Below are 25,020 nucleotides of genomic sequence, written 5' to 3' on the forward strand. Positions count from 1 at the left end.
CACTTCTCGATCGAGGTCCATATAACCGAGGGTGGCTTAGATAAACCAATATCTGGGGAACATATTTAATGCCTTAAGTCATTACTAAACGTTTTTTATTTGGTATTTTTTTTTTGGGGTGGGGATTTATGGGAAGAATTTTAAAAGCATTCTAGCCTTGTGCTGTCATTTGCATGCTGCATTTCTTTTCCGCCTCTACATTAATCTACATGCTAAGCTCCCTAGACATCTTATAATGGAGCAGAAAACGTGCTAATTTTATGCAAGTGATGTGTAATTTAATAGGCCTTTGAGACCATTCAGTTTTTCGTTTACTGTTGCATCATACCTAATTACCCTACTAATTTTTAAAACTTTCTGTAGCATGACAAACATGTTGTGAATTGACTACTGGCGCTGCCCCACTAGCAGGGTAGTTGCTACTCTATGTACATCAGCTGGTTCATTAAAATGTTTAATGAAGCACACTAAGCAATCTGATTGGGTGAACGTTTTGTACCCCTTATTTCTGGTATAGTATGATCTCGTGCAGAGGAACAGCAATGGATCGTTCCACTACCCTCTAAGATGGGGTGTTTATTGTAAGTAACACATCTGTGGAAAAAAATGCACTTGTCCAGCTGGTATAGTGTTGGCACTACCCTTCCACTGGGAGTACCGGTTCCAAGTCTGTTCAGTTTTGTATCTTGGTTACTTTAATCACTGTTGGCACTCCAGTGTTCTTCACTATTCTCAATTGGGATCACTGAATGGTGGAAATCTACAATGGTGAATTCAAGAATGGTTGGCGATGAAAAAATATTACTTGGGACTGACCCATGGAAAATGAAGGTCAAGCTGGATAAGAATTAACTCTTTCAATATGTAAGGGGGGGTGGGGCAGGGGTCGGACTCTTATTTATTTTTATTTTGCTGTGTATTTTTGCACATTTCATAACCCTAATCATGGCTTTTTGGAAAGATAAAGTATGCCCTTAGACGTATCACAGATATATTCATCTTGCTGTGGGCTGGCCTTCAGTGTGAATGCTGGCATCCTTTGCTGTTAATCGTATTCATTGTAAGACACGTTTTCTTCAGGCTCAGCTATTTAGGTTCCCAATTCACGAGTCTTTGGAGGGCAGTGCTTGTTAAAATGAATGACTGTTCCCCTTTGACCTGCAGTTCGAGGTGCCCCATCTTGCACGTTCACTTGAATTTCCCCCCCCCCCCCCCCCCCCCCCCTATAGATTTGTCCAAATCTTTGGACATTTATGACTTGGTGTAATTTAGGTGTGGGACCAAGTAGCCAATACATAGTAAACCTTAAGTGGAATTGGGGATGTTGCCCGATGGCTCCTAAAGAGCCTCTTGCATGTGTAGTCTGAAATGAGTCCCTTCCTTTTGGGAAGAGGGTGGGGGTGGTGTTTCAGATTCCTTTTTATTTGCAAAACTGTCTCTTAAGCAACTATGCTTTGAAGATGAGAATGTTGGTATAGAGGAATATTCATGATGAATCTGCTTACCATAAACATTTTGTTTTTCTTCCTCAGCCACCCCCTCCAGGATGCCCTCCCAATGCAGCGCAGCTGGCGGCCATGCAGGGTGCCAATGTGGTAGTGACACAACGGAAGGGTAACTACTTTGTGGGCGGCTCAGATGGCGGCTATTCAATTTGGTGAAGAAACCCCAATGCAAGAAATGAACATCACACACCGTCGGCACTTCTCACAAATGTACTGCTTTAGTCATATTAATCTAAAATCGTTTGTTTAGACACGTTGTGTCTTCCTGGTGCCTGAGCCATGGTGGCACTCTGAAACACAATCCTTAAACCATGCTACGGTAGGTGTGCTCTTCTAGATGGGGCGGGTGTTAAGTAAATCTGTGCCCTAATGATCTTTGTTTACACCCATGGCAATGGGTTTCAGCATGCATCGATCAACTAATTAAAAAGAAAATGTAAAAAAACGCGGGACAAGAAATGGTTTGATCATTAAGAACATTCAAGTTCTTTTGTGCAACCAAATCGGTTTCCTGCGAGTGAGTGCTCCATTAGGTGGGATTGTGTTAGTGATTTCTTTTTGTTTTTTTTTTTAATTATAAAGTGAGCCCCCCCCCCCCCCCACATTTTTGGGCTTGCCCCATGAGCACTAGTATTTGTGGTGCTAGTTAAGAAATGGTTGTTTAACCCCTTACTGAATCCCTGTCCACAAGAGCTCGGGCTGCTTTCTCATGTTTTTAATATTTCAGAGACTTGGGATCCCAAGGACTTTCCTAAGGTGTTCGCCTCTTTTGATGGAGAAGAAAAAAAGACAAACGCCTTTTCTTTACATAATAATTTATTTTTTTTGGCTGCTTAATTAAATCTAATATTAATCCAAGCTGCGCTTTTTTTTTTTTAAAAAAAAGAATGCGTCAAATATCCATTTGTTGGGATATTGCAAACCCATGGGATTCTGAAATTGGTCTTTAGAAAACAATTAAAGAATAGCTCGGGTTGGCATGCTTAACATCAGTTTTTGAATACATTGTTTTTTTTTAAAAGGACCACAAGAGCATTAACATGTAGTGCTAGAAAGGGTGGGAGTGGCAGGAATTGTCAGTGAATTTAAAGTAAACTGGGCCTTGTCTCTTCAATTTATTAGTTTAAAGTTGGTGACTTGTTTTGCTGGTAGGGCCCAGTTGTATGGGTTCGTGTAGTTAGCATGAAATCCTGCTTTTGGATACCAAATGTAACACCTTTGTGACCTCTATGCAGTCCACATCTAGAACCCTGGTGTGGTGGGTTGGTGAACAGTGGACTCTACTTCTGTGCACTTTTTAGAAGCTGCGTTCTGAACCACTAAAGGCTCAATTCTCACTCTTGTTATATTGTCCTTTGAGCAGTTTTTTCCTACAGGATAAATCTTCCTTAAACCAGGCGGAAACTGCATGTAAGGGTGTTTTAAAACAACACTGTTGCCAGGAGGGCTGTTGCTCATTTGACCATGTGGCTGTTTTGGTTTTATTGATACAATTAGCCTGTTAAGGCTAATGCTGTTTGTGTTCGGGAGGAGTTAATATGATATTCTTCTGAGGGCATCACAGTAGTGCAGTAAATCCCATGGCTTGCCCAGATAAAATACCAAGTCTCATTCTTGCCCTTTGACGTTTTAAGGGCAAGTTGTGTTCTGTGACTTTCTGGTGTTCTTTGGCACTGTAGCCTAAGCTCTAGAAATTGACGTTTGTCTCCATCCATACTGGGCTGGCTAACCCAGAGGATTTGACTAACTACGTCAGTGGGGTTTGACAGACTGTCAGTGGGTCAACTACCACGTGAAACATTGTTCTAGCAAGCACTCCGACACTAGTTTGTGTGCATTGGCAGAGCAATTCAAGTGTTTGTGCAACCCAATGTCTGCATGTTTTTAGCCCAATCGGCACAGGCTACCTTTTGCTTGTGCTACAAGGACAGCTACCTTTAGGGTCTGTAGTTCATGGTACTACACAGTATATTGGGATACAGCTAATTATAGGGTTGGAATGATTTCTTGTGAACTGCATAGTAAACTGGGTTTGGCATTGCATTGCAAAATGGATGTTCAGGTCTGTGTTTTCCTCACTGTTGTCCCTCGTGTAAAGTACTTAGAGTGCCTTACTCAAGGAAACTAAAATCTGATTGCTGCTGCTTCCTGATAATCATCATTGTTGGGATGTGTTTGTTTGTAATGACATCTGCAGCAATTTCACCGTAGCCATCCATCCATCCCATCCATCCAAGCATCCATCCAAGCATTAAATGAACAAGAGATGACACCCACCTTAATGCAGGACAGTGAAGCGCCAAACCTTTCCCGATGTGTAGATAACTTCAGGGATCATCTTAATAGCTTTTTTATATATAATTATAAATTGTTTAACTTTTTTTGATCCATGTTTGAGTACTGATAAATGTGTTGAACTGTACAAATGACTGTTATTTGAGTTCATTCTTTCCACTGTGGTGCACGCTTCCTCCCACCCCCCTGCTAATATGTAGAATAAAGACTATTTTGGAGATTTGAATGAAGTGGCAAACTTGCATTATCTTAAAGACCTCTGCTTGACCCTGCATCTTTGTTTGTTCAGTTTCCAGTTCTTTTCCCTGCCTTGCCGCATTCTCCCCTTTCTATCTGTACATTTTTTTTTTTAAATAAAGGACCCCTGGAAATGTTAACTGTTAATAGATTTTTTTTCCCTCCAGGCTTAACTGTTGTCTCACAATGTTCATGCTCCCTTAGGTGGGGAATGCAGGGGATACGGTTTGTGTGCATCTCTTGTTGCAGCCAAAATTATGACCCTGCTATTATATAGTGAAGTAATCAAAACTGAGTTGTTGGCTGTGAACAAATGCTTGTTAGGATTGTGTTTGGTGCCCACATTCTCCCCACAACAATCTGCAGTGTTCCAAACAAATCTGGAGCAATGTGTCAATGTAACCGGGGTGAATCAAACCACTGTCGTTGGTGGTTCCAGACCATCCTATTGAGTCAACCAGGAAGTTGTGCAAAATGCCTGTTAGTATGCAGTACCCTTTGGGACCACAACACCCTACTATGACTACAGGTGTAAGCAAACCAACCTTTGGTGTAAGTCTGTACTACACAGATTTGGTAGCGGAGCTGAGCAAACAGTTTCTCTCAAGATGGAATGTGAGCAGTAGTGATGTTACACAGAAGTCTACAATCACAGGTGTTCAAATAAACTCTTACACTCAGTATTTCTTTGACAAATACTTACTCATCTGTTGGTTATAAAACATTCATAACGAGGCAATTCTATAATGCACACTAATATACATCAATACTATTTCAGAATACTTTTTAAGAGGATTACAAGATAAAGGTTATTAGAACATGAAAGGTTAGAATTGTTCTTAGAGGGTGTAGATATTTGCAGTTCACCAGGTGAGCCTATTCAATAGGCTAGGCCAAAGTCAATGAGCTAAAGTCTTGGATAGGATAAAGCGCTTCTGGTAAGTAAACGGTATAGTCTCTGCAGAAGTTCTCAGAAGTCGTATGTTGCGTCACAAGCTGATTAGGCCTGCGAGTTGCAAAAGTTTCAAGCACTTTCTTTTTTCAAAAAACTTTTATTATTGGCATATACAAGGCAAGTATACGTACGGAGCACCCAAGGAGGCAATATAACATTACATACATGCACGATAAAACACAATACATGGCATTGTTGCGCAACTTCACTGTGAGCTATTGGCATTCAATAATAGTGATGGTATACAGCTTATTCATGGGGGGGGGGGGTGGAGACATACTGGAAGATAGGATCTCATCAGAATCTTTGTTGAGATAACTACAAAAGGCAGTCCAGATATTCGGCGAGACTGTGCAGGTAAGGTAGCTATGTACTCCTCTTCACAGGTTTGTGTCCACGTGAGGGCAGCGAGCCACATCTTAAAGGTAGGGGGTGTGATTATCTTCCAACATTGCAATATGCATTTTTTAGCCACCGTGCTCCCCACATACAGAAATCTGGCCATTTTCCTTAGCTCATCTCCCCTCCATATCCCAAACAGCAACGCCATTGGGTCTGGATCGATTAGTGTACCCGCAATCTCGGATAGTGCAGCCAGTACCTCTCTCCAGAATGCATATAGAGCAGGACACTACAGAACATATGCGTATGATCAGCGGCATCTAGGACAGGTCTGTAAACCGCCCCAAACTATCTTAGTCAGTCTATGTGGGGTGTGGTACACTGTACTCAATATTCTGTACTGAATGCAGCGATATCTAGCACTCAAGGACCCCTTCCTTGTATGGGAGCACATTTCCTTCCACAACGCATCTGTGATGTCCAGGCCGAGTTCTGCGGCCCAGGCATCCCGGACCTTAGGAGTCGAATTGGCAAGTTTTGTAAGTAAAATTTTATATAGAGAAGGAACTACACCCCTACTATTACCTGAGGTGGCAATGTATTGTAATTCTGGGTTATCCGGAGTTTCTTCCGGGAATGATGACCACACATCACGGAATGCAGCAAGAAGTCTATAATACGGCAGCATTTCCAGGGCCGCGCCTGTGTGGCCGGGCCGCCGTGTCTGAGGGGGTGATGAACCGTCCCTCCGGAAAGAAGTCAGTCAATGCACGGTAGCCAAGGGCAGACCATTGTTGTAAAAGTCGTGGGTAGGTTCCAACCCGGGGAAGCGCCATACGGGGAGCCATTTATAGTAGGGGCGGGGAGTTGATGTGGAGGCGCCGCCACGCCAATAGGGTCAGCCAGGGCGTCGGTTATGTATTTGTGATGAAGGATCAGGGTCATCGAGTCGACCTCTGGTGTGGCCAGTATTTCCAACCTTACGTGGGGGGAGGAGTAGGGTATTTATACCAATATGTGGCAAATTGTGCCTGGGCCGCTGTCCAGTTTAAGACCAGGTCCAGGGGAGCAAAGCCCCCTTTTTCATAAGGTAGTGCCATATGTTGCCGCTTCTTAAGGATCGGTTTGGAAATCTTGGCTTGCCACACGTCAAAGAGGCTGCTACAACCGTGACTCGTTATCATTGGATACAGCTCTACTCTTCAGATTCACACGTATTTCACTTTTGTTTTGGCCATGACCCACAACTCTACCACCAATGAGAGGACACGTATCTCGCACCAGTTAGTGACGCGTCCGTTCACGAACATAGCCCCAGTCCCATTGGTTCCTTCAGCCTCCGTGGGCGTGCGTAAATGATTGCAGCGCCTGGGACTGCACATCCATCATTGCTGCAAGGAGCAAGTCTCCAGCACTTTGGCCAGCAGCACACTCGCCCACGCTGCTGTACACTAGGTTTGGATGGTTGCTGTCTGTTTGACAATTTGACCATTCTTACCTCACACGTGTGTTTGGTTTCAGCAACCTTACTGCTTGGCACCCCCACCACCGTGCCATTACTTCAACTTGGATCCACAGAGTCTTGTGCATTCTCCTTAAGACTATAGCACATACCATGTATCTCCTGTGCTGTCTAGGCCCGGGTTTGGACTGACGGCAATTTTTTCCTTCCACCCAACATCTCCTAGACCCACTAGGTGAAATTGCTCAGCCTACAGGACCCGCAATCTTCTAAGTCGGTCCGTGCGACGTAGTGCCATGGGCTCCACACAGTCCTGCAAATAATTAAGGACTCCTAAGCACAGCGCCACCGCTGCAACCTCAGCGGACGGTAAGCTGTCTTTTCAATACTGCTTTGTGTATTCAGGCACCAATCAGCCATTATTCAATAATGTTTAAAAATGATAATGCCCTAGAGATCCTTACAGCTAGCCCTTTCCCCCACAGATTACCCACACGGACAGTACCACGCTCAGCGTCCATCCTGATGAAGGCGACTACTACTTCATGCTCTCACCCAGCCCCACATGGCCGAAACACTTATCGATATTCCGTGATACAACAATCAAAACCCTGTTGGATATGTGTTTGTAGATAGTGCACACCGTCTTGTTCAGCACCCCTGGACCTAATACAGTCTTGGGCAGCACTTTGTCAAATCTTGTCCCCACTTATTTGTATTTTGTACTTGTGGATTATCTTGGAAATTTTACCTCGACACTAAAGAGGTTGATACACATCTGTATTTCCTGTGTTCCAAATAATATCTTTCGTGCTTATCGAAAGTCATGTAAATATTTAATTTTGTCATCTGTGCAAAAAATTGGTTGGAGGCAAAATAAGTGTCTCAACCAGATAGCTGCGTATGGATCTTTCATCCTGATTTCTAGCATTTTGTGCACTCATTAGTGCTGATCCTGGTTTCCGCCTCAGTGATCCTAGAGCCTTGTTGGTCTAGCTTGGATCTGAGCGGCGTCACATTGGAATTAATGTCATCCAATTTTTCATGAAAGGAAGCGAATTTCTTGGCCATGGTTTCCATCATAGTTGCAAGGTCTGGGCCTGGGGATCTATCTGGCCATCTGTGTCGCCCTGGTCAGTAGCAGACAGTCCTTGTTCAGGCCTGATGGTAGCTTTCGCGAATTTGTCCATGGCTCTAGTTTTACTTGCGCCGCAGAATCTATTGGACATCTTGAATTTGGATGACTACCACAAAAAAGTGGGCAGGAACTGAACTCTCCCTTGATAGGTAGCATTAAGAGCCAGCATGATGTGAAGAGACTGGCCTCCATGCGCGTGTTGGCAGTTGCTGGGCAGTTGTTTGCGCCCTCCCTATGGTTGCTGCAGAGCAACATCCTGTGTGAAGTTGAAGCGGGTAAGGCACAGACGAAGGGTACAGGGCGAGGTAGCTGGATATGCAGTTGGTGGGTTAAGGACCCTCGCAGTGACGCTCCCGGCTGAACCTGCCGTCATCCAGGCCAAAACTGTTAAGGGTGGGCACGCTGGAGGGGATGAGAGAACGGCAGACTAGCCACAGGAAAAACCCCCAACAGGGCTGACCACGGTGTAAGCAGGGAACATGAGGCAGACTTGTGAGGGAGGGCTGTGCCTATGGACTGCAGTGTAGATCCCCAGAGCCTGGTTAGCTCGGCAAATGTAGGACCATATGAGTTTGGTGGGGCCAGGCAGGTTTAGGGATCACTCCAGCACTGACCAGAGGGAGGATGTGTAGCAGCTGACCAGAGCTTGTAGCAGTTCTGGGACTGTTGACCAGAGTAATCAAGGTGGAAATGTATATGGAGGCCGCTCCCCATACAGGCTCCAACAGCGCATCTGCAGCAATCCAACAAATGGACTCTCCCACCAGAGCCAACGGTCCCCAGAAGGTCCAGCTGCGGGGTCAGCCCCCCCATATCCCTGGGGAGGCAGGGGTGAGCGGTGGGCTCCCAGGTGCTGATCAGGGCGGGAACCGCCGAGGAGGCCCCACTACCGTCCCAGCAGGAGTGGGGCCCCTGGGGAGCACACAACACAGGCAGAAAAGAGCTGGGGGGGGGGGGGGTTTGTTATCCGGGATGCGAAACCGGGAGGAGTGCCCGCGCTGCAATCCCTGTTCTCGGATGGAGATGAAGGACATGGGGATCGGGGCTTGCTCAATGCAAGATGCCAGAGGGGGCGGGGGTGTTTACCAATCCAGGCCGCAGATCGGTTTGTTGAATAGGTGTACTCCACGCCGGTCCAGCGGAAGCTGCCCCCCCCCCCCCGGCAGCCTATCGGTGGGTAGCTCGTTAAGTCTGGGCTGGCACCAGGGCAGATGGTGGGCCGCTCCTGGCAACGCGGGGGGGGGGGGGGTATGGGGTAGGCCGTCAAGCACACCAGCACAGGTCCACCAGGGGGGCGGGCCGGTGACAGGGCCGCCGATCAGAGGGTGAGCGCCTGGCCGCAGGCGGGTAGCATGGTGCACCCGGCACCACACCATATCTCGGAGAGCCTTCAGTGGCATGTGCGTACCGAAGAGGAAAGGCCGCCTCGTTCTGCTCAAATTTCAGTCGGCAGGTGCCCAGTGTTGTTGCCTTCACATATATCTGGTCTCGGGGCTGTAGAGTCTCAGAAGCTGCAGCTACATACGGATCTTTGCTGGCTGTACACAGAGCTGTGAAGCTAATCAGCCATCTTGGGCTGCTCAACCCCCAGGTTCACGCACTTTCACCGCGAGAGGGGAAGTACTCTGTCTGATTTCACAGTACCTTACAATGAAGAAAAAGATGCAGCTGATGACTTCTTCTGTTCCTGCAAATCTCACTGTGCCTCAGTCGTGGGGACAAGGGGGAGGACATCAGAGCACTCCTGCACTGGGACTGGTCAAAAAGCTTGCAATTGGCAAACTTCAGTTCTGGTGGCTGTAAGTAAAGCACACAAGGTGGTGTCCCTCACCCTGGTTGTAAGGTTTCCTGCAGCACTCGGATGAAAATGCAACCAGCTCCGAGATGGGTATCCAGGTGGCTTACTGTCGAGTTGATTGGTCCCACCAACTCCCTTAGCAGGGCTTATCTGTCGAGATGAACTTGGCGATTTGGACCTGCAGCAGGGCCCCACTGGGAAAACCAACGGTCTGGGAGTTGCAGCAGCTGTCCTCTTCAAGCTTTTCTTTGGTTCTTTCGTTCCAGTGGTCGACTCTGCCTTCCAAGCCAAGAGACTCATCTTTTTATTCAGTTCTCGCCCATTCATTCCAATCTAGCTGTCAACTCGCCCAGCAGGGTGGCTGTCCTTGCCGGACAGTCAGCCAGCCAATCACCGCAGAGTGCATTTGGGTCTCCTAGGAGACTAAGCACAGGGAGTTTTGGTCACTTCCTGCCCACCCCAGACACTCGGGCGCCAGAGGCGGTTTTTACTCCTGAAGCCCGCCGCCAATTACGAAGGAACAAAGGGCCCAAACTAGGGTTGGCATGCAGAGACTAACTGTAGAAGGACCTTTCCACAAAGAAATGGCAAAAAAAGGAGACAGACCTGTTTTGACAGATGGGGCTCAGACACCATCTTGAAAAACACTGCTCCCGCGATTTAATGTTGCCGGAGCTACGAATAGTTTGCAGTCGGGGAAAAAATCATGGTAGTTTGTTGTAAAACCACTGCCACCAGCCATTCTGAGAGGAAATGGTAGCATTTGACTGCTACATGAGTATCTAGACACCCGGGATACAAAGTAACCCCTGCAGAACTCTATTGTAAGATAGGGTGTGCTGGGACTAGGAATTTAAGACTAGTAAAGTCAATTTCACTTTACTTACTCTGGGAAATGGTAGCTTATCCCAGAGAAGGTAGTTAAACCATGGGAAAGCCTGAAAGGCTTCCCCATGTCGATGCACTGAGGGTGCTGTGTGACCCAATCGAAAAAAGATGATGCTTATGGAGTTGGTTAGACTCCATAACCAAAAGAAACAAACCCAGAAAACAAATTCTAAGTCCCAAAGTTTAGCAAAAGAGCTGGAGGGCTCTGAGGGGGAGGAATTGGCACAGTTTGAAAATTCTCCCTAACAATGCCCAATTTTCTTTTCCCATCTGTATCCATTAGATATTTTTGTAAAGTTTGAAGACATTGAGTGCCCCTTCTGTCCTTTTAGTGTCCAAGCAGTGTCCAGAGCACCCCCACTGTGCCACCTAAATGAGTTGTTGATGATGCGGTAAAGAAAAGCCTTCGTGCTCTGCCATTAAAAGAACATGCTAAAGGATGCTGTTGGTGGCTCGAGCGCGAGTGAAGGCTGCATTGGTCTAATTTTTTTATCCCAAGCCCCAGGCTGTCCCTTCTCAGTGAAGTGCTCTTAATCGCAACACCATTCTATGTGATTGACTGTTGTAGAGTCTCTAAAACCCAAGCAGTCTAAGGCCCAAACCACACTCAGTTGAATGCAAGTTTTATTTTTTCCAAAAGGAAAGACAAACTATGATGTATAGGTACATATTTCATTCTGGCTGTCCTATCTGTTGCTATGCATCCCCAACCCCCCCCCCCCAAGCTCCCTATCTCTCCTGTTGCAATAAAAACCCATTTGTGTAAGCGCCAGCATATTGCTCTTCACTGTCCTGCACCCCTCATTTAAGACCAAGGTACTGCACATTTAGCGGAGTCCACTGCTGTCAAGAAGCAGCCTCACCAACCCTCTTCTCTTGCAGGATTACTGTTACCAAGTTCTGGTGTCTTGTCAAAAACTGTGTTGGGGGCAGATGGTTGGAGTTTTCAGTGAGAACTATTTGCGGGGAGTAAGTGGTTTGTGGGAGACAGTAGGATAGACCGGGCAGAAGCAAGGATGTATTCTGGCCCTTGAATGCTGTGTTGTGCCACTGCCCTCAACAGTCACGTCCCAGCAGGCCACCGGCAAGGGTGGACTGGCCTATAGGGAACTTTGGAGATTTCCCGGTGTGCCTCTGCACCCTGGGCCTCTTGTGTGCTATTTCCACATTTTCACATAGGAAAAGCATTGGACTTGCTGAAAATGTGTCATATGGGCCACTTTGAACATTATTTCCAGGGCCTCTTTTGTTCCCCAGCAATTATTTCCAGGGCCTCTTTGTTCCCAGTCCACCCCTGGCCACCGGGCACCACACTTGAGCATGTTGGAGTGAGTTTTGTGGCATCTCAGCCTGCCAGCCGAAATACTAAGGAAGGTTAGTTATTGTGGCCCTCTAATTTTAAGCAGCTCTTGCCTCACATAACATTGCAGTAAGGTGCATGATCAGGGTGTTTGCCATGATAAATGGAACACAACTATGGGCCTAACATAAATTTGAAAAGGACCTTCCTAAAAGGGCAAAACCAGCTAGTCACCAAGTGTTTCTTGGAAGCCTATCTCTTGCTCACTTTTGGGGACAGAACGGGTGCAGTTGAACTACAAAACACTGCACACTAACGTATATATGCCCAATACCATTGTAAATATGCACCTGTACACAATGGTTTCTAGGCGTGCTAAGACAAGGAAGGGGAAATGGGGGACAAAACTAGGCCCTGTGATGTGGAGTAGGAGGATCTGCCCCAACTCTGCTTTAAAGCGAATTGACCGTCAGAGAGCTCAAGAGGGGCGATGTTTAGGAAGTGAGAGTTGGAGGTAGTGCATTCTTGGCTCCCTTTTGAATTGCCAGACAAATCTAAATCTCTCATAATGAAAACTGTGTACTGATAATAGTGAGTCATATTCTGGTCGGTAGCTTCTGTGTGTTGTTGTGGAAGTGATGTGTGGTTTATTTTGTGCCGTTTGTTGTGTTTGGTTAGAGATTGAGAGGTGTATGCAGAGGGGTGAAATTGTTAGTAGGTTGGTTATTGGCCTCACTATCTAGAAGTGATATGTGCTAAATTTCCACTGTCATTTTAGATATGGTGCGTGAATATCTCTGCATTGCTATCTGGATCCAGCACTGGCTAATGTTCACAATACTGCCTGTATAAGAAGCATGCCAATATTCACAATTGTATCCAAATGTGGCACTGGCCCACCTTTGAAAAACCTGTCTAGATGCGAAAAATTGTGAATGCTAGCTTGCTATCTAAATGTGGCATTGCTAATATTCCCAGTGCAGTCTAGGTGTGGCAATGGCTAATATTCACTATTCTATCTAGAGGTGGCGTTGGCTGACATTCACAATCCTGTCTAGATGTGACGCAGGCGAACGTTCACAATTTTATCAGTGTGGCACTTGCTAACCTTCACAATTCTATTTAAGTGTGGCACTTGAATTTTGTCATTTATATAGCACTCCTTTCCCCCACTTGTGTGGCCTCAATGCACTTTTTCCTTGGTTGGAACGCCCTTGGTGACTGTAGTTTCTGTGGTTGGAAATTCTAGGGAGTTTGGCTTAGGAGATGCATGTGTGCATGTTTCTGTTCTAGGATTTGGGTGGCTGGCAAGGCTCCACTAAGCAGCTCAAGAGAGGTCGGACACATGGGTGGGTGCTGTTAAGGGTTGGAGATATATTGCTATTGTTGTGACGCCAGCTATACCGTTTCTTTTTGGGCGGTGGTCGCTGTATGCTAGTGGCAGAGGTGGTGAGGTATGTCCGGTGTTTCAGGCTGGACGGCTATGTGAGCACTAGACCGGATGTGATTGGCCATAGCTGTATTTTATCATGCATGGATGGTTGGCGGTGCCTGCGGCCTGTGTCCACACTAGTGGTGTAAAGATATACGTACCATAGGCTGCGACATTGCTTGGCTGGGGCAATGTATGTCCAGGTCTAGAATTGAGTCCTATACCACTGGGTCTAGCCTTTGTACTGTATCAGGTATCCAATCTTGTCCAGTATAACATTCCGTAAGTATATGCAGAGAATACTTTCTTGCTGGATTTTAGACCTTGAACTGTATGCTGTGCATGCTTTATCTGTGGCGATTTCACAGCTTTGAAACTTGCATAATAGGAGCATAACGGATTCACAATGTTAGCTAGAATCAAGTAACTTTTTTTTGTTTGTAATTTTACATTTATAACGCAAAAGCCCATCTGAAAGTTTAGCAGTTGGTATCTACAATAGCAAACGTACAAAATCGCTTTAACCAACTGGACCTAACTACTACTGTCATGCATGGGTTCTGTGTGTATACTTTCAAATAAATTACTTTGTGGAAAGTTACTTAGCTGTTGTTATAGACTGCGTCACGAGGACGTTGTGTACCTGTTCGTCTGGTTGAAGACCTTGATGATGATGCCAGGCTGTCAGGAGTCCTGCGTTGATGTGGTTGATGACGCGAGAAGCCAGCCCAGCTCCCGCCCGAATGGAACCGGGTTGGAGATGAACCAGCTCCTAACGCCACGAGTCTGCTCACCCCTGATTTACGTGGCGTCAGGACAGTGCAAGCACTGACAGGGGGAGCCTTTCCAGATGACGATACTGAGTCCCAAGGAAGACTGGATCCGGAAGATGGAAGTCCCAAGGAAGACTGGATCCGGAAGATGGAAGACCCAAGGAAGACTGGATCCGGAAGATGGAAGTCCCAAGGAAGACTGGATCCGGAAGATGGAAGACCCAAGGAAGACTGGATCCGGAAGATGGAAGTCCCAAGGAAGAGGACACAGTGGAAGTTGGTAGGAGGCAGGATCCGGGAAGGGAAGGTAGAAGTATGGCTCACAAGGTAACTCAAGGCAGAGGGAGGCTGAATGGGCAGGCAGACAAGGTACAAGGGCAAGGACCAACTAATAGACACAGGGGAACCACCCAACTCAGAAGAGGGGAAAAGGAACCACCCAACCACAGGACAAGGGAAGGGAGGACAAGGCAAGGCAACTACAGATGTACCCGAGGGTACCAGGAACAAGGAGGACAAGAATCAGGTAACAGGTAAGGAAGGCACAAGGAACCGGCGAGGAAACACGATCCTAATCAAACCGCGTTGAGACGCAGTTTGAATGAACAACCGGGCTCCTTAAATAGGACTGCCAACCCCTAGGAGGCTTGGAACGCACGCCGTGCCGTCTCCCAAGCGTTGGCTGGCTCGGAGAGAGGCGTGGACCGCAAGGTCCTCCAAAGCGAGTACTCCGTGCAGCGCGCATGCGCGCAGATCGCGAAACGGCCGCCCGCGCATGCGCTGACCAACCTGCCCAGGAAACCCGGAAGCGCCCGATGACCAGAACAACCCAGGGACCCCTAAGCGAAAGCGCGGGTACAGCCTCCAGGACGGGGCGCGCCGCTTCAAGTAAGTGGACCCCAATGCGGGCGGCGTGACAGCTGTAGGCTACCATGGGTTCCCCATACCTCTACCATGTCCCACTCTATGTATCCGCCTATGTATACCTCTCCATTTTTCTCCCACTATGCAACCTCACACGAAATAAACTCTGCACGTTGGTACTGATTTCTATTAAACGACGGTATATGTATACATAGACCTTTTTTTTTATATATACCCAAGTCAATGCATGGAACTAACGTTGCTGCTTGTCACTTAAACAAGGGTACAAAATGTGCACTTGCCACTAACTAGTGATATTTCACTCTTGGCGAGGAAGAAATGATGAGCTGTGTGTATGTAAACAAGCCTTCTCTGCCTACAAGACCATGGAACCTCCTCCCTGTCGGTATCGGACTTGCCCTCATGCACTTACAATTTAGAAAAGAACTCGGGACGCATCTCTTCAAGGAGTCTCTCCTCCTCAACGCCTAGTCCATGTCGGCCCTGTGCCACCTGATTTGCTAGATGCTGTCTGTCCATCTCCTCCCTGTACAGATGTGCCCCTCTGTATCCTACCCCCTGCTGTATAACTGTTCTGTTACCTCTGAAAAACACTCCATTATGCATCTGCATTTTTGAATACCTCTGTAAAGCGCTCTGTTGCTTCTCAAAGCTAGGTTTGTCCTCAATAAATATAATATTAAGGCGGCAAATTATTTATTTTTTATTTTTATGGCTGGCTAGTAGCTTGCAACTTAAACGGGTGCCCCCCGCCTTAAACTATCAGAAGGTTCACTGATGTGTGATAACTAGCTATTTTTTGGTAGATTGCCATGCACTACCTCTGTAACATACTATTATCCCCGGCTTTGTCGAACTTGATCTACCGCAGCGAGCCAATCCTATGACCATGTGTCAATTTGCGGACCTTGATTGAAGTTACTGTCGTCTTTTTAAATACGTTTTTGGATACACCAATGTCTGGTGCTTGCCCAGAATTGTGGGATTGTATAAATGGGTATGAGATTCGCATGCCACACCTGCTTGACCCAATAATAAAATATTCTACATAATTGGGGGCTTGTCTGAGATGTTAGGTTGACCTGACTGATGTCTAGGCATTGATGTATTGAGTCGTACAGGACATGCACAAGGACACGTGTGAAAGAATCCATTCATGCATGGCAAGAGAGGGTCTCCTAGAATGTGCAGACAGTGTTGGTAATTTTGTTTTTGAAAGTATGAAATTTGTTTTTGGGAACAGTATTGTCTATGCGATAACTAGATAATCTTTGCACGCTCAATGGCAGATGAGATTTGGGAACATGGTTGGCGATGAAACACAAGATTGAAAGTGAGGGCCCAGATATTTGAGCGCAGCAAGACCCGCTCTATGTGGCCCTTCAGAACATGTGCATGACTGCTTGTGATTTCGTTCTCAGTACTTTATTTTGTTTAACTTTCAAATGATGAAGAATGGTTGGCAGAGAGCTTGTGTGATTTGCTATGTGTTACGCAATATTTAAGAGGCCTCTGCAGAGTTAATTGTGCAGAAAGTGCATATAGATTGAAAGATCAGTGTGAGGTTAACCTCTTGAGTGTTCAGGATGAGTCCTCAGCAGACCCCGCTCCCCCCCGCCTTCTGTGCCAGGGGGAACAACACCATCAAGAAATTACTTTTAGCCAAAGTAGAAGGCAAGGTTTTGTGTGTTGTGTGTGCATCTTTAGCCTGATTTCCTTGGGCTCGTGGGAAAGGGGAGACGTTACAATTCCAAAGACAAATTCACTAATACAAAAAAGAAATCCAGAAGGCCAAAAATGAATACTACGACAACAGAATCACCAAAACCGCCAACACCCAAAAATAACTGTTTAAAATCATACATGAAATGAGAAGCCCCCTGGCTTCACCAACACACTGATACCTTCACTGAAAACTATGCAACGACCTTGTAGACCACGTAAAAAACAAATTACCACCATCCTACAAGGCCGACCAAGCAACCACAACATGCAACCCACCCAGCCTTCTGAGGATTATCAGAACAAACTGAAGCTTGCCCCAAATATCAGCCGAGATGTTTGTCAAGCTGGACTGCAACACAGCAGGCTCCCTGCCCCCAGAAATGCACAAATCAATCCCCACACAAAACACCCCTGCAATACTACAGCACTCTTTTCAACCAATCATTGTCATTCAAATCGGCATACATCGAGCCACTCAAGGATGCAGCAGGCAATATGGAGGGCCTCCAACTACAAACCCATCTCCAACACCCATTACCCAGGGAAACTACTCAAAACCTACTTCTATAGAATGACACTTCATCGAACACTGGCTGGCTCAGGCAGACGTGGGCTTGAGACCGATGAGAGGAACAGAAATGGCGCTGCTTCCAATCTGGGGCGATCTAAAAGTTAATGCAGACTCTAACAAAGGCACATCTCTAATACTTCTGGATCTCTCCGCAGCATTTGACACTACCATAACATCCTCGTTGGGAGATTGGAAGAAATAGGAATCACTGACCTAGCTTTACTATGGATTAAATCCTTCCAACAGAAACCATATGGGTCAAACCTTTTAAATCCACTTCAAGGGAATCCACCTGTGGAGTACCACAAGGATCCTCGTTATCCCCATTGCTTTTCAACATATACTTGACTCTACTAATCAAGCGAAGTAAAAAATACGGCCTCACATGCTAGAACTAGGTTGACAACGCACAAATCGTCTTCAAAGTACACGATACACAGGAAGAAAATGCTGGAAGGCTGCCTACAAGAACTCTACGGCTGTATGAACACAGCCTCAAACTCAACCCAGGCAAAACGGAAATAATGATCATATCCAAAAGTGGGGAAACCATTGCTACATCCCATGGCCGACTGAACTTTGAACATCACCGACTCTATCAATGATGGTAAAGAACCTGGGAGTCTTGATGGGCAACAAACTAACACTTGAGCTGCAAGTAAACGCTATACTCAAGAAATGTTTCTTCCTCCTACATGTGGTAAAAAGGATCCTACCATTCCTCCATGTCCCCCTCAAAATCCTCACCGTCGTTGCACTCCTAGCCACAGTAGACTATGCCAACAGCTTATACATAGGAATGGCAGAATGACTTTTCAATAAACTTCAACACATCCAAAACATGGCAGACAGACTCCGGCTCAACTAGCACACTACCCCAGCGCTGAAAATGCCACACTGGCTACCAATAACTGTTAATATAAAGTTCAAAACTATGTCCATAAAGCACAGAGCAATCCACGGCCAAGGAGCAGAGTTCCTAAAAGACAAAATAATCTTCTACCTTGACCACTCGGATTAAGCAATAACATTCACCTAGAACTGAAACCATACAACAAAAGGAGGATCATCTTTCACCTGGCAACAATAACCTGGAATGACCTACCAAAAATATGTGCAACACAAGGGATCATCTGGAATTCAGAAAACAACTCAAAACTTGGCTCTTTGCTCCAGAACCAGAAGGAAACTACTACGAAGCATATACCCAGCGGGAAATAAGAATACCAGAGATGCAACCCTTGACCTCTAACAGGAGGGCAGGGAGAGGACGCTCCACATACTGCTAATCCATAGAGGAAACTTGGGTAGGTAAGGACCCAACACGGGATGGACAAGAATCCTCTAACTTAACCATTGCCAACGCGGGGGAGGCCTCCATCAACCATACACACATACCACTAAAGTACTACAGAGGAAAACACGCCCCGAAACGTGCCTGCCAACTAGGTGGCCAAACAACAATTCCAATCACAGGATAATCATAGATGTTGAGTGCAGAAATGCAAAGCTAAGAGGTAAGAAATAACCCACTAACTGAACTCTAAAACCTTAATTTTCCACATACACCCTCATACTGAAACTCACAACCACTTCTTTGCACAGCAATCCGCGCATAGTTCACCACACTGCAACAGCATACATAATCCAGCACATGGGAGTTCGCACTGACCCAAAAACTGCACGGAAGCTCAGTGAACGGTGCAAACCGAATTGAAGCTGCCAACAGGCCATCCCACCCCTTACTTTCCTATTGACCCCCCCTCCTCTTTCAGATCCAACAGAGTGCTTGGGGACATTTCCGATGGTGATAGTGCACAGTACCTTTAACGTTTAAGGAGATGGTTATGTGGTAGTCTACAGTTCTATTTTTGTGGTGTTAAAATTAGCTATATTCTTATGGGATCAGTGTTGTGCAGTAGTATTTGTATATGAGTGCAGAGTGTGTGGAATGAGGCCGGGCCTTCTGTTAAGTTGGGAAGGTGCGGTGTGTGAGATGAAGGATCTTGGAGTGAATAATTGCCATCCCTAGGGGCAGATTAACACTGTAATCTACCCCTTGGGAGAGGGCAACAATGCCAGACTGCGTTACAGCTTTCCCTCCAGCGAGGCGCCTGGCTTGGGAACGGTTCACCCACATGGGAGACAGGTGCCCAAGGCTGGGTGCCGCACCCCCAGTTGTCCCGGATCACTGGCTGGGCTTGATTGGAGCTTCTCTGGGGAGGCATGGGTGATCCTCGCTGGGGCCCCTGGGACTGCTGCTGGGCTTGGGAATGATGGACCCACATGGGAGATGAGTGCCCAAGGCTGGGGGCAGCAGCTGTTGGGCAGGAAAGGAGGTTTGCCAACACCTCCAGGTGATAACAAATGAGAAGCAAACGCCAGAGAGCACATCCTGAGAGCAGGGGTGTTGTACATGGGGAAGGGTGCGTGATCACCTTAGTGCACGCATTAGAGGCTATATAGTAGGTGTGGGTGTGAATGCCATCTTAGTTAAAGGCAGCCATCTTGGAACTTTGACCCAAGTGCAGAGAACAGCGTTGTGGGTCATAGGAGAAGAGCGCCTCTTGGCAGTACCATCCTCCGGGTATTAAGCGCGTTATAAAGAAGCTATCATATCCCATGGAATAGATAGCAAGGTCCTCCTGCCCCCAATGACCACCACTTGTGTTGACCAGTCCCCAGATGTGTGCAGGAGCTGTTTCCACAGAAGTCCTGTCTGCTCTTTGAAGCGGTGTGTGGCTCCGGGGACAGTGCAGGCTGTTGTTGGACCCCTGTGACGGAGGAATTTGGGTGCCCTTGCAAGTGGTAACCAGTAGGGGAGTGGTATATTGGGAAGTGTATGGTGAGTGAGGAGAGGATGCGGTTGTTTGTATGGTGTAGGTGTGAAATTTCTTTTTTTTGTTGCTTTGATTTTTATTTTTTTTATTTTATTTAAGAAGGGCATTACGGAAAGGAAAACTGAGTCTAGGGAGCCTCCCTGAGCGAGACGAGAAGGTGGTACCACTTGTTTAAGGTGGAGAAAACTAGGAACCCTGTATAATTAGTGGGCCTGGATGCAGTAGTGGTTGTTTTTAGTTTCTTACGTTAGGTGGTTGTTTTTGTGTGTTTAGTGACATATATATATATTTTTTTTTAATTTCTCTCTGCCCCTTCTATACAGTGAAGGCCTGATGAGGGGTGTTCAATAGTGTTTTTTTTTTTGGAGTGAGTAGAGTGTGAGAGCATGTGAAAAGGGAGAGGGGGACAGTGAAGTGATTTATTTGTTTTCTGACATTTGCAGCACGCAATTAGAAACTTAGGGATGCTTTTAGAGCGTGCATATTGCTGTAATGGGAGGGGAGACCTGGGAAATAATTGAGAAATACCATAAGCATGGGGAGGCGGAATTCCCTGCTCCTGGCCAGAGCAGAGCAATCGCAACAAGGGAATTTTGGAACCTATGACTACATCTTTAGCAGTGATGTACAAAGGCAAGCAGCTGCAAAATAGAAAGAATATGTTTGAGTTATGTAAGATGATTGAGGACGTTGAAGAGCCCGGTGGGGTAGTGACACTACATGTGTAGCCTGCAAATTCTCCAAAAGTCAGATTTCTCTAATGATGGAAGGAGTTGGGGAACTACGTACATTCACTACTTGCAAAAGTAAGAACATAGTGTATGCCATCCAATGCCCGTGCCAATTGTTCTATGTAGGAAAAACCTCTTGAGAGGTTCACCTGCGTATCAATGAACACCGTTCTAAAAACAGAACGCGCACACTCTGCACCATTAGTGGACCACTATGTAGAAATGGGCCATGACACAGAAAGGTTTTGCATTAAAAACACCTTTGCTAACGGGCCAGCTCAAATAGACAAAAAATTTAAAAACACTCCATAAAGGTCTTAACACGCTGGAATCGTGGGATTTTAATGCCAGCTAGCATTTTGCCAACACCGTTTTTTCTGATTTATTCAATCCCATTCTGTGGCTTCAGCTAAGCGCTATTATTAATACATATATTCCCCTAGCTGAGCAGTTTTTGTCTTTTTGACTTCATTATTCTATTTTAATAAAAAAATATTTTGTTTCATTGCTTTGTATTAAAATTGGCAGCTTTCTTCAATTAGTTTTACTTAAATCAGCAGCCATGCATGGGACTGGCACTGCATTGCCGTTGGTGCCAGCCTTTTCATTATCGTTTTTTTGAAGCCACTTTTTGAAGTTATTGTTCATATGACATGTGCCTTTGGCAATAAATGTGGCTATTCAGTTGATTTTCATTTCATTTTTTTCCCATTAGACCAGTGGTCACTTGGTTATTTACGTGACTGGGAGTACATCGCCGTCTTCTCAGTCACACGTACATGATGACAGCCTTCAAATATATGCCTAGCACAACATTCGGCCGCAGCACCCTTTGGCTTTCCTGTTCTCCTGCGCACATGCGCAGCGTTCGCAGGTGCATTCTTGCACTGAGACCGATTCACTTCATCTCTACGATCCGCGTCTGGCTCCTAGTTGACGTGAGTTTTTCTGTAGTAAGTCATTTTCTTTGGCCCCAGTGTACATCTGCCTATAGCCACCTATGTGTGAAGTAATTTGGTGAGCTCTCGTGACTTATGGAGTTAGGGATCCTGTCCCCAGGGCTGAGGCATTTGTCTCAGGTATAGCCCGGCACTGACTCTTGCCTACTTTGCTTTTTGAGTTATGCACGGCTCACATTACATGCAAGTCTTCTTGCACCCCGGTTCCCCCTGGCGTTGTGCTATAATCTGCTCACCATTCATTGTGAGGTCCCTGGGTGTACAATTGTTGTCTTAAAATTATATATAATTTTTCCGGCGTCTTTATGATCAGCAATTGGCAGTTAACTGGTGTTTTTGGTTTCTTGATTTGCAGCCAACAAATCTGGCTTACTTTGGAGATTCTTTTCACATCTGTTGTCTTCAAGTATTTACTCCCTTGGACACCCATTAGTTCAAGCATAGACCCCTTACGGTTGTGTCTATTTTAAGGTGAGCCCTCGTTCACTTAATGGAGTTCAATTGCACATTAGGCTTCCTTGGGCATGGCGCCTAACCTTGTGTCTTGGTCTATTCAATTTTTGTGACAAAGTGGTAGTACAGGCCGTAGCCTTGCGGTGTGGCCACGCTCTTTTTTCATGCACTTGTTGTAGCCAGCAATTCATGTGTATAAGGTCAGTCTGCTAGTATATTGGGAGCAGATCCTCTTTATTTACACTTTATTTGCACTTCTTCACTCATGCAGCTTCAGTTTTGTGGTGTTGGTCCGTCATCACGGTTCAAGTTTAGGCTTCACTAACCCTGCACCCTGGGCTCTAACTCTGTGGATCGGGCACGCTTGTATATTTAATTTACTCTATTTCTATATATTAGGCGCCCATATATATTTTTGTAAAATTTAGGCTTTTTTTTGTCCAATTAAATATTTTATGCAGGCAGCATATGTTTAGATAGGACTTTTATGCAATGTTATACAGTTATGTCCTTGTCTTTTGCAGTATGGTTACATCTTCCTCCTGATGAAGACGTTATGTCGAAACCGGTTGAGAAAATCCCAAAGGGATGTTATCCTTGAACTTTTCTGCCCTGATCCACAATTTGCGATAGATTGTGTTTTAACTATTTCTATTGCTTTCTTTATAAATACTAAAATAATGAGTTCAGTGATGGGGAGAACTAGAATTTTTCTCCTCATATGTTTATAGTTTTTTGTCTTTTAGTAATTATTGTTTGAATGCCACTGTGTTCAGTTTTTCTTGAATTTTGCACTGTGAGTGATACGTGTGGTTGTTTTTTTTCTTCTTCTTTTTGGCCAATTTTAGGCAAATTGTTGCTGTCCTGCAGTGTTTTGTAATTATGAAGTGTTTAATAGTTTGTGATTCACTATTTTTCTAATTAGTGTATCATTTAAAATACATTTTGATACGTTATTATAAACGCATCCTCTGGACATTCTGGTTTTGATCTATCGTTTGGCAGCACTCCCAGCAACGTTGTGCACTATCCCAACATATGTGTCCACCCTGGCTCCTACGCCCCTGTATATACCCACTCCTGTAATCGCTCTGCATCAGGAGTGTAAAGGGCAGAGGGAGTTGGAAGAAGCACTAGAATCAGTGTAAGGAGAGTTGGCACGATTACGAGCAGTACAGAGCGAAGTGAAGGGGAGTGGGCTAGATGAGTTGAGAGCGGGGGACATGTTGTTCAGACTGGATAGTACGGTGATAAAGGATGTGCATATTGAGAAGGAGGTTTGGCAAGCAGGCAGCACAGGGTATGGGACAGGAAGGTCAGATAGATGTCTAGACCGGTCGAGGGATGATTGTTGGTGTACTGTAGATGAGTTTGAGGATGATGGGAAGGCAAAGGCGCAGCAGGCGCCCGAGATCACCTCGGGTGGAAAGTTTGTAGAGTGAAGGGGTAAGGAGGTTTGGCTGGATGGCAGTCGCAAGGAAAAAGTGAAGTGTCTGAAGAAAGGAGGGTAGGAAAGTAGCTTTGCAAATGCCCCTGATACAGAAGGGTGTGGGCAGGGCACAAACTGACAAAAACAACCTGATTAAGACGCTCCTGCTGTTAACAGCAGGGGAAGGGATGTGGATACAAGCGGGTGTGCCCCTAGCTGCGGGTGATATGCAAAGTTTATTGGTGGTGATTGTGGGAGATCTGGCTGGGGACGTGTGGATCAAAGCAGGGTAACCAGGAGCAAGGGTAGATGATGCAAAGTTTAACATTGGAGCGCTGGTGTGGGACGTGCTTTGGTGACGCCCAGACCATTATGCAATGAACTATGGGTGATGACGAACACCCCAGGCAGTACATTATTATGGTCCAGGAGATGTAAAGGGCGGAGATCGGACACTAGTAGGATGGATCAGTTCCTCTTTTTTTTTTTTTACTTTGTGATCAAAAGGGTTTTTACTGCAAGAAGTGCAGATGGCATTGGACAAACTTGTGGGCATTGAAGCAAAAGGGTGGGCGGAGATTCAAACTATAATACACCACTGTGAATGGGAAACCGTGCAACAACTGCAGGCAAATGAGGCCAAACTGGTACAAAGGACGTTGGGTAAAATAGCTGTAAAGGAAACCGTGCACAGACAGAGATGATGGGGAACACACAATCGCCCGCATAGAGCAGAATAGCAGTGTTTTGGCCAGAAGGAGAACAAGGGCAGTGGGGATGTGGACCGCAGTACCCCACCCAAGAGTGGCAGCAAGGAGGGCAGCAGCACGAGAGGGATGGGTTTAGAGAGGGATTTGGAAGAATGGGACCAAGAGGGGTGAGTATGGGTATGGATCTGTCACAGTGGGAGTTGTGGGGACATTTTGTGAGGGAGTGCAGGAGCAGGCCAGGGGTCGGATACAATCTGTACAATAACTACCACGCACCATCTCAGAAAACACAGATGTCATCACGAGGATGACCGCCATACCCTACGAAATACACCAAGCATGCATGCAGTGCCCATTCCGACCCTTGGGGGTGCAAGCGCAGTAACAACATACTACACAGCAAACTATGCCCCAGTATGGAAATCGCAAAATGCAAATGCTGACAGATGAAGAAATCATAGTGTTACACAACAGCCCCCCGGGCTATATTCCAAAAGTTCCCCAGTGAATTTGTTTGGTAGGGATCTGCTCGGCAAACTCAGCATGGGCATCTCATTTACATTTACGCAATGCTTATCCATGCAGGGAGGAG

General features: G+C 46.0%; 1 protein-coding gene across 8 annotated transcripts in view; it reads left to right on the forward strand.

Moving 5' to 3' along the window:
* DAZAP2 (DAZ associated protein 2) overlaps window positions 1-4,177 on the forward strand; it is a 39,070-nt gene extending 34,893 nt beyond the window's left edge. For 3 of the 8 annotated variants that reach the window (XM_069653385.1, XM_069653391.1, XM_069653388.1), the window contains 2 exons: window positions 518-581; window positions 1,533-1,759. In XM_069653385.1, coding sequence (XP_069509486.1) covers window positions 518-581; window positions 1,533-1,618 — 150 coding nt within the window. In that variant the 3' untranslated portion in view covers window positions 1,619-1,759. Of the gene's footprint in view, window positions 1-517; window positions 582-1,532 lie in introns of all 8 variants that reach the window. The other 5 variants (XM_069653389.1, XM_069653392.1, XM_069653386.1 and 2 more) reach the window with 2 other exon arrangements.
* The last annotated feature ends 20,843 nt before the right edge of the window (window positions 4,178-25,020 follow it).

The sequence above is a fragment of the Ambystoma mexicanum genome, chromosome 3q (genome assembly GCF_040938575.1).
Source record: "Ambystoma mexicanum isolate Mex_15411 chromosome 3q, UKY_AmexF1_1, whole genome shotgun sequence".
Classification (NCBI taxonomy): domain Eukaryota; kingdom Metazoa; phylum Chordata; class Amphibia; order Caudata; family Ambystomatidae; genus Ambystoma; species Ambystoma mexicanum.